The sequence below is a fragment of the Zerene cesonia genome, chromosome 5 (assembly GCF_012273895.1).
Source record: "Zerene cesonia ecotype Mississippi chromosome 5, Zerene_cesonia_1.1, whole genome shotgun sequence".
Taxonomy (NCBI): Eukaryota; Metazoa; Arthropoda; class Insecta; order Lepidoptera; family Pieridae; genus Zerene; species Zerene cesonia.
Genome location: NC_052106.1, coordinates 259,677 through 270,040, shown reverse-complemented (window position 1 = coordinate 270,040; position 10,364 = coordinate 259,677). Strand labels below are relative to the sequence as shown.

Here is a 10,364-nt window from a genome sequence, read left to right as displayed (position 1 = left end):
TTGATCAGCATTTGATGCACTTGATACGTGTTTATTTCTAGTTTTACGTCATGAATGAATAATTAGTTATTATCCTTTTATTGTTAAGAATGTATTTTTTAAGTAGTTCTGGCCTTATTCAGGATAAAAATTAACATATGCCTTATAATGTATCATTCAAGGAAAAATTTGAAGTGTACATGTTTCAAACACTTTTTGGATGTGATACGGTCAGAGAAAGCATTTATATTAAAAACCATCTTTTTTCTCAAAAGTAAGCGATTCTATAGACTTCAAACAGTAATATATTAAATTTAATTTAATTATACCTTATGCCAATAAAAATCTGTTAAAACTGGAGCGAATAACATCGAAAATTACAGTCGCTTCGTTAGCTTAATTTGAAATTAATTCAAGCGAGCTCACAGCAATTTATTCATAAATTTTTAATCTGCATATGCTTGCTTTGTTATAATAAATAAGAGAACATTTTATATTTAAAGAGGTTATATTTTTAAGCTACTATAATAAAACTCCTAATTAAAACAATTGCAAAAAAGTAATTTGGTTAAAAAATCAACTTCCGAATTTGACTGTTAAAATTTTGATTTTAAATAGTTGTTTTTATTTCTATTGTTGTATGAGCGTATAATTAATATGTTAAATAATGCATTTTTATATTCTCTTTGCGAAAATACTGATAACTATTAAAAAAATTGTCACTAACTCAATATTTCGCTACCTAAACTAAAAAATACAGAGTTTTTTCCGTAAATTGAATGAAAATGATGAAATTAGTCCTAAAATAACATAAATGAAAAGAGATTTTGAGATTTCGCAATTGCGATTATACTATAACATCACTATCTACAAATAATATGAAACGATTGCTTCCTTGGAAAGTGGGGCAGAGATGCAATACGTCATCTGACGTCTGGGCAGATGATTGGATAAAAATACTCTGTGTTGTGATGCACGTACGCACCGGGGGACTGGGGAAACGGTATCATGGACAAATTGTTTGCAGGAATTCCGGGAACTGTTTGGAATGGGTTTTTTCTGGGACATTTTTATAATGGCTTAACGCGTGTTGCATCATAACTTTTATGGTAAATTTATAAAAATTAAATTAAAAAAAATATTTGTAGTCATATTACATGTTTTTTATATATTTATGCAGGTACAATAAAATGATAGTTAAAATTATTGAATTAAATATTTAAATTATCATTTTTAAAACGTAAAACGATAGTATATTAATAAAGTGATACATTTCTACGCTTTTGAGAATGCTGACTACATTGAAATATCCTTACCTACATGATGAGCTGACGGTGATTTTTTTATTAGTTTTATTTATTAGGTTTTCTATTAAAGCTAATAAATATTTTATGTGCATTAAAAATAATATTAATTAGAAATGTCTATATCTTATTATGACACAAATATGTTTACTTATGTATTAATAAAGAAAAGTTTCCCTTAATAATTAAAATATTTCTTTGACACTAATTATGTTTATGCAAAAATATTTATTGTGGCTTCAGTAGCACGTGCCGTAATAAAATACAGTTAAATATTTTAACCGCGTATAACTCACGTCATACTTATTGACAAGGAAAATGACTACACTTTCTCGGAAACTGATAAAACTCGATACAGCAGTTACCCATACATGGAAGTTTTAATTCAGCTTTTGAGAGGAAATTTTTTAATATCTTATCGGTGTGTGACGAATTATTCTAAAACCGCTGTTGTATTGATAAGGCTGATTAAATCAATCTTTATTTTACATACTAGCTGACTCGGCGAACCTCGCAACGGACAGAATATTGTTTGGACTATTTTCCCTTTTAAACCTCCCCTGGACTATTATGAATGCATCAAATCCGAAATTATCGAAATCAGCCAAGCGATTCGCGAGTTTTATGCGAAAGTACCTTTTTTTGTAGTCAGTTGAAAAAATAGTTAACGAAATTACGATTTATTCTTTAAAATTGTTTAATCCTGCCTATCCTAATCGGAACAATAAGATCAACTTATGAGATTATTGTAATAATTTTAATTAAATCTTTCAGTTCAAAGTGAGTCAAAATCGAGTCTAAGGGAGTCAATGAGGTAACCAATAATTGTACATAGCTTTAATAATTTAATGCGTTGAAGTTTGAAAATATAAAAAGTATATCTACTAAATAAATATCAAATTAATTATCTCAATAAGAGAACATTTTAACCATCGCTATAAACAGTAATTCAATACTTATTATTATTGTAAACGCGAAAGTAACTCTCCCTGTCTGTCTGACTCTACTCACGCCTAAACCACTGAGCCGATTTGGGTGAAATTTGGTACAGGGATAGTCTGTGGTCCGAGGAAGAATATGGAATAGTTTTTATCCCGGAAATCCCACGGGAACGAGTACTATGCGGGCAAAACCCCGGGATGGTATATCTTTTAGTTTGACTTCACAGTACGCAGCCGACGTAAACCCATTTGTTTATAAAATAATTGAGCAAATAATTTTCTACGAGAAATTGGTTCAAATATTTAAATCACACAAATAGCAGGAATTGCTCGTTCAAAAGCAAATACTTCTACAAGTCAGCGTCTGTGTTATTTGACACGCGGACATAACACCGTTTTTGAAATAGAAATTTAAGGTTACTGATATTCGCGCAATGCCCTTGGTTCAGTGGCGTAGCTAGGGGGACAAGGGCCCTGGTGCATAGGGAAAGAATCGGGCCCTCCTCCCCTCTTTCAAAGCTGAGGTTAGAGGGCCGCCTGAGCTCCGGGGACCTGGTGCACTGCACCACCTGGCCATATGATAGCTACGCCACTGCATTGGTTATATGACTAACCATGGGTGATCTTTTCTTTCTGTTTATGCTGCAGGTTGCTAGACTCTCACATATCTTTTTTTAGTTTTTTGTATTTAGCAGATAACACTTTGTTTTAGATTTCGTTTTTTATTTGAATCTAGTTTGTATTTTGTTAGTGTGCTTATTATAATGGGGCTGAGAACAATGTTAAATAAATGATAAAAAAATACTAAACGAGTTTAAATGGGGGGAGTATCTTTTTAACACATTTTATCAAAATCTGATTAGCCGTATTAGCATAATGATGCAAATAAATTACACAGTATATTTGATTTTTATTTATTTGTTGTGATTAGCGATAACTTATATTATATTTTAACGGAGAGGAGGGTACATGATATTACAAAAAAACAAAATCAAACTTTCAGTGTTTGATTTAAAAATTGAATTATTCAAATGTACAACATACGTAAATTTAAATCATAAAATGCATTATATTATTATTGTTATTCATTTGTTACTACTGACGTACGCGCATTATCTTTAGTAAGATATTACACTAGTGCCACACGAAAATCAACTTTAGGCAATTAACATAAGCATAGAATGTGTGACATATTTATATTTGTAACTTGTCGATCAGATAGCAAACATATCTCACACTCGATCAAGCAAAACCAAACCCTATGCTGTTTTGATAAGAGTAACAATGACGCAAAATGGAATTTTGTCAACAACAGATGCCAACGCAAGTCATAAATTATTTGACGAGGGATAATAGTTTTTAACATCATATGTTTAAGATTTAAATTTAATGATCACTAAGCGATGTACGTAAGACCTATTTTCAGCCCTGGCGACAGTATGTCTGTTGTTTCGAAGTAACCTTCGATAATATGATAAAGGTTCCGTATTCGATTACATATCAAGTATTCATTTACATGCACTAAGTCATTTTTATCTAAGTTAGTTTCCGCTCGCGGCTTTGCTCGCGTTGACAATGGAAACATTCTTAGTTCTCAGTCCCGTAGGATTTTTGGAATAAAAATTATAGTATTTTCTTGTGTTTGATTTCACGCGAGTATTATACATTTAGAAATTAAAAACTTTTTAACGAGTCTCCCCGTGACCACGCTCGCTGTAAAGTGTTCGAAACGTCGGCTTAATAATATAATGAATAAATCGCGTTTAAAATCCGTTAAAAAGTTTTTAATTTCTAAATAAAAATTATATTTTGTTCTAGTTAATAAATTTGCTTATTGGTCAGTACAGTACGGACCAAAAATTACAAGGAGCGAAATAAATAAATTTATATAATAAAATAAATAATGTCCAAGCGAATCATGTCGCGGTATGCGCTTGTATATTTCTATGAAAAATATACTTCTGATGTCATTTTCATGAGATTATCCCACTGATAATACAGAAGTTAAATTGACAATCATCAGAGAGAAATGATAAAATATCGGAATAATGGCGCTGAAGGCCGACAGCTGTAGATAACATGAGACCAAATTATCTGACTGACTACGGTATGTGACCTACTTATTTCGGAAAGATTGAGGAAAGGAAAATCGCTGAAACTTCCCTGTAGAGTGTTAAATATGGGTTAAATAGGAATAGTTATATTGTATTCAATTTCTGTAGTCATGAGTCTGGTTCAGTCATTGTATAGAATACTAGCTGCGCCCCGCGGTTTCACTCGCGTAAGTCCGTATCCCGTAGAAATATCAGGATAAAAAGTTGCCTATATGTTATTTCAGTTGTCCAGCAACCAAATTTCATTGCGATTGGTTCAGTAGTTTTTGCGTGAAAGAGCAACACACACACACACACACATCCTTACAAACTTTTGCATTTATAATATTAGTAGGCAGTAGGATTCTAGATCTAGACAACCGCCAAATTATACTCCGTCTATATTAATAATAAGTTTACTTGCTTATTTCATCCTGCCGATCCCAATCCTGATTAGATAAACTCATGAAATTAATTAAGTAATAGTTAGTATATAAAGGTAAAGTTAATGAATTTGTGGGTTGTGTAAGGTTAAATAAATGGATCTTTTGAACTTATTTTAAAAATTATTATATTTTAGCAGTAAATTGGTCCGCTATGAATTGCTATGCGAATGATAGTTTTTTACAGGAAATCTATGTAACAAATTAGTCTGCTTTTAAAATGAAGTATTGTTTTTATAATATAAATAACACCAGCTTTCAAATAACTGTATCCGGTCAAAACGTAATTATAACGTAACAAACCAAAAATTACAAAATATGTAAAAAATACAGTCGAAATCTGAATCTTCTTTTAGTTGAAGTCGGTTCATTCATATAGATACTTTAATAGTTACGGCTAAATAAGGTCTGTCTATGAAAATTATCGCAAAAAGCACTTAACCTCAAAAGCTAAAAATTAATTACCACCGATTCTCAAAGCTAACTCACGAGGCAAAAAGAAATCGTGTAAAATCTAGAAAGATCTTACATATAGCACTAACAAAGGGATTCCCACAGTTTTACTTGGTATCAATTTCATCAGCATCCACTAAGCAACAGAGATGAAATAACGAAAACACACACATTAATATTAATTCAAGCCTATGATGCTTTGAACTACTTAAATAATAAACATATGACGCACGTGTTATTAAACACTTTATTAATAATCTAGAATATGCTACTGATAAATCTGTCTCTAGATACATGTTATTGACATGGCATTGTCTGCTATGTAGTGATATAATCTAATTTTTGCGGGCTTGTAGGCAATTCGTGCCGATAGATTCCATACTTTCTTTTATTTTCCTAAACTGTTACAATTAAATGTTTTTTTTAGAAAATATTGCTGATTAAAGAATATTTCATTTTATGTTATGTAATTTTAGTTATCGAAATCTAATTAAGTGCAATCTGTGTGTATAAAAAAATTTTACTTTGTTGCTTGTCATTCTATAGTTTTAAAATCAGTTTACTGTAAAAACAACGAACGGCGCGTGTAAATCCAGGAATCCACTAGAAATTGTTTGAAAAATATGTACAAACATATTTGAAATCGCTTACGAACTAAAAACATGATAAAATACGTAACACGTCTATCTTGATGGCGATAAACGCAATGTTATTTGTTTTTATGCCATTGTAACCTTCACTGCAGAAACATAATCTGTTGGTAACAACTTGCAATTGCAGCTAATTCATATAAATAGGTAGCTCGTGAGTCGTGACGTAAAGTGGCGTGATCTGTTCTGCTCTAATGCATCGCTTTACCACCATTATACCACAAATGTTTTACATCCATTACCGTTTTTACAACCGACGCCGCCCCAGCAAAGCGTGCACCCGCAGAAGTGAATGGATTACACGAAAAAATACCGGCGATGCGTTTTTTAAATGCATTCGAAAGGAAACTCGTCGATAGCGATTTCATTGCTGACTCGGTGAACAATACGGACGGAGTAAATGAAATGTCAGGAGAAATGTATGTAAAATTTATTGGAAGGAACACGTATTGTCAGTAATGACGCAGCGTGCCAGTTGGCACGTAGGCAGGTGGACTAGATACACGATGGATAGATGCAAAAAATTAAGGAAAACTGTTCGGAGCGTTGCGTGTTCGTAAGTAATTATATGTGTCTATAGAAGATGTTCTTACATCAATATTTTTTATAATTTCGGATCATTCCTCTTGCCGTTTCGCAGAATTTCGTTCAGGAAACATCCAGCGTATCAGGCTGTGGAAAAATACTACTATCTAGATTTCAGAGACATAAACAACAAATGTTTTCAACTTTTTATCATCGCAAGCTTAGATAAGATTAATCTAAATCTTAATTATATACAATTTGAGTGTTCAAATAACACGTTCAGTAGGAACAATATGAATCAACCTGTTATTTTTCAAAATACAAAAATATTAAAACAATAATAAGAATGACCCGGCTACTATGGCGTGATCAAACGAAAATCCTCCTAAAATAATAATTTTAAAACACACTTTCAACGGCACTGTTCAAGACATTAAAATTTTAAATCTATATGCTATTTACATTGTTACTAACATGAATTAGTACCTTTGTATACTGCACCCATATTTCGAAGTTAATCACGAAATGCACAACTTTACAAGCCAGTGACGTCCGATCACTTATCACATTCAGCATCACCATCACCTATAATGAGTGGGTTCTCTTCAATCTCAACCAAAGTGAATTGGGGGGAACTATACTTCTTCATCTCCTGTTCGAACAGAATATTATTGATGGCCTGCTTGATCATAGATCGAGTCCTTTCGTCGTGCTTCCTTAAAGACACAGCGATGTATTCCCCAAAACTATCGCATTCGTCTTTCCTCTTGGACACAGTAGATGTTTTTATAATTTTCATAGCTTCAGATAGCTGCCGTTCGTTGTTTTTTGGTTTGACTATATGTCTGACTATGCGGGGTCTCGGTTTTCTGTATAACGTGACTTTTTTAGGCGGAGTCGTGACCTCTGGCTCGTTTTTGATGATGATTTCTTCGTGGGACACGTCCAGTTCATTATCTAAGTCAATCTCGGAGTCTTCTTCACCCTCCTGGTCTTCACCCGTTTTCTGTGAAATTAAATGTAGGTATGTTAGCCTTGATAGAATCCTACAAATATTATAAACGCGAAGGTTTGTAAGTATGGATAGATGTATGAATATATGTTACTCTTTCACGCGAAACCGGCTGTCGTATATGTATAAAATTTGGTTGAGATAGATTATAGTCTAGATCAACACAGAGGCTACTTTTTACCCGGGTACAGAAGATAAATAAAAACAAATAAGTATGCGTAAATGCAACAGATAATAGTGAAAAAACAAAACTCTCACTGATTGCACAGTTTCTTTTGGGCTTGCATCGCCTCTGTGTTAATGCTGTTTTTTAAGTGCATTATAATGGAATTAAATAAAAAAGTGCCTTAATGTCATGATAATCGCGACGTTTGTTGCTATGAATACTTTCCCTTGTCTGTTGCTTTTACAACATTCACTATTTTTATAGTAAAATCATTCCTCTTAGACATAACTAACTCCCTTCCAATATGCACATGACATGGAAATGTTTTATCTTTACTCTATATGCCATATATAAACATCGTTCTGTAACTAGTTATTTACATTGCAAAAATCGCATCGAAATAAAACGACTAGTTTACATAATACATAAACAAATAAAAATAATAATACTTAATTGAGGCGTTTGTATCAAGATCAAGATTTTAGGTATCTAGTTATCTATAATTTTAATACAGTTTCTACCCAGCGAACCTAGGATTACCAAAATACCTATAGAGATAGAATTAGGTATAATTGAACATTTATTACAGGAGGAGCAGCTATACCAACATTTATCTTATTTTGCATACATTGATAAAACATAACCGACTTTAGCACCTTCCAATAAGAGCCTAAATCGTCTGTCAACAATATTTAACACATTTTCGACTCTACTCCCTTACAATAAGAACCAAAATCGTCTGACAATCGTTATCAAACCATTTAGGTCACTTTATCGGAGCGGAATTGAAAACAATTGTCTTGGTGTTAATAGTTTTTCAGCAAGAGTGTGTCAGGGCCAATGTTGACTGGCGGTCCGTTGGCGACAAGCCTCCCTTGACACTTAAACGCAATGGGCAAGGTGAATGACCCCGACGCTCCAGAGAGAGTTGGTAACTAGTTCGATTCTCGGTGGGATAACTGTTTTGATACTAGAAATTGTCATATTTAATAATTATACATGCTAAAAATACTGCCTGGTGTTATACCGAAACAATTTCAATTCACACACGGCCATTTGAGTTACAGTATTAATTAATAAAGAAAATTATGACCTATTAAAGACTATGTTATGTACGATTCATCGAAATGGTCTATAATCTAAAAGAGATATATTCTCCTTAACATTACAGTGAAGATAAATGAATAGAAATAAAATAAAAAACATTAAAACTAACTCGTTGCCATGGCAACAATGAATTATAAAAAATCTCTCTCATGACCTTCAATATCAATTTAATATGCTGGATATTAAAGTTTGTTTACTTTAAAGCAGTGAATAACATCAGTTATATGTTGTTCTTACATTTTACGCCAACGGCTAAACAATGTTCAATGTACTTACTCGTAATGTGATAACTTGTGTTACACAAAATATGTGTTAATTTACATCTACCCAAATATATCTCATTATAAATTCATTGCGCACTCACATTGTAAATCCTGAAAAAACAAACAACAAATGAAAATTACCACAACAACCGTCGACCCGGTTTTGCTTGTGTTATTCACGTGGCTCGGCAAGAAGCTGAGGTGGTCGTACAGGAACCAATTGGAGTGCGTTCCGAACCTCACTTTAGCTTTCTCCCGGCGATGCGACGCAAATATCGAATTAAATTTCTTGCGTAGATCCGTCACGTGCATGTCAAACATCTGAGCTATCTCCGACCAGGCCTCGTATTTCGCCGTTTGCACTCTGAACAACTCGTGGTTCGGGTCCCATAGCATCGGTCTGTTCTTGTACTCATTAATTAATCGAATCACTTGATTGTTCGTCCACTCCAAGTCGTCTGACCTGAACATAATGCGGCCGAATTAAGAACGCGGCATGTGAGCGGGGAGCGCTTGGAGTAAGCGCCGTTTAATTTGGTCGGGTTGGCGAGCGGTATTTTAAAATGGCGCGGCCCATTCGCATACGTTCGTTCGCCCGCGCTTCGAGCGGAGACTGGCGAGGGGCGCTCGTTCAGGCTCGGTTCGGTGTTCGATGACCTTTCTAGAACGAGTGGAGCGCGTATTCATTGCTTTGATAGTATATTACTGCAAATTGCGTTTGATTTGTGGGTCTATAACTAGTTACTGAGTAATCTGTGCTCAAAATCATTTGATGTTGTTTAGTAACAATTGAATTATTTATCAGGTCTAAAACTTTATCTCCAAATTATTATTTATATGAGTGTTTTGTCTCTATACAACATCTTGAAACCCACGTAAGAGAATTTATAAGCACTTTATGAATAATCAATGAAACTGAATGAAATTAGCCACATACTGCAAACTCACTTCCTTACTATTGCTTTGTGATATCTTTCATAACGTATTTTCAAAATCGTAAATTATTCAACCTAGCAAATGTCTTAGAAGAAAATAAAAAGCAAACAATCTGTCTTGAAAGCACACTCGTTTTTATTCTCATAACTAGCTTTTACCCGCGGCTTCGCGCGTTAAATTCGAAGTAGTCTAATAGATGTCATACACATCCCCTTTAATCACGCTATCTATTAAAAAACACTACATCAAAATCCGTTGCGTAGTTTTAAAGACTTTAGCGTACAAACAGATAAGGACCGACAGAGAAAGCGACTTTATTTTATACTATGTATGTAGTAAAACGCAAAAACAATTATTTTTCCGTATACCAGAAAACGTTATTTTTCATATAACAACGATCTCAATGGCCCCGGCTCGGTCCCCAGTGCAAATTAAATTTCGTCCCCACACTGGTCTAATTTATGTCCCAAAATTACGAGTAATGTGTTGGCG

The 10,364-nt window shown here is 33.6% G+C and overlaps 1 protein-coding gene across 2 annotated transcripts; it reads right to left on the bottom strand.

Annotated features, from left to right (window-relative positions):
* Positions 1-6,279: 6,279 nt before the first annotated feature.
* Positions 6,280-9,545, bottom strand: LOC119840133. 2 transcript variants are annotated; one of them, XR_005288300.1, is made up of 3 exons: positions 9,078-9,545; positions 6,875-7,394; positions 6,280-6,535 (listed from the first exon to the last, which is right to left on the bottom strand). XR_005288300.1 is itself a non-coding variant. In XM_038366646.1 (2 exons), exons 1-2 carry the CDS (start codon positions 9,405-9,407, stop codon positions 6,945-6,947), a joined length of 780 nt encoding a protein of 259 aa, XP_038222574.1. In that variant the 5' UTR covers positions 9,408-9,545; the 3' UTR covers positions 6,583-6,944. The 2 variants fall into 2 exon arrangements, 1 of the variants encoding a protein (XP_038222574.1); XM_038366646.1 differs by lacking the exon at positions 6,280-6,535 and having other exon boundaries at positions 6,583-7,394.
* Between the last annotated feature and the right edge of the window lie 819 nt (positions 9,546-10,364).

Bases quoted from the DNA above. Each gene is read 5' to 3' on its own strand.
- LOC119840133 (XM_038366646.1), bottom strand. From the start codon at position 9,407: ATGTTCAGGTCAGACGACTTGGAGTGGACGAACAATCAAGTGATTCGA. The intron at 7,395-9,077 runs GTAATTTTCATT...TTAATTTCACAG, and splicing joins CCGGGTCGACGGTTGTTGTG to AAAACGGGTGAAGACCAGGA.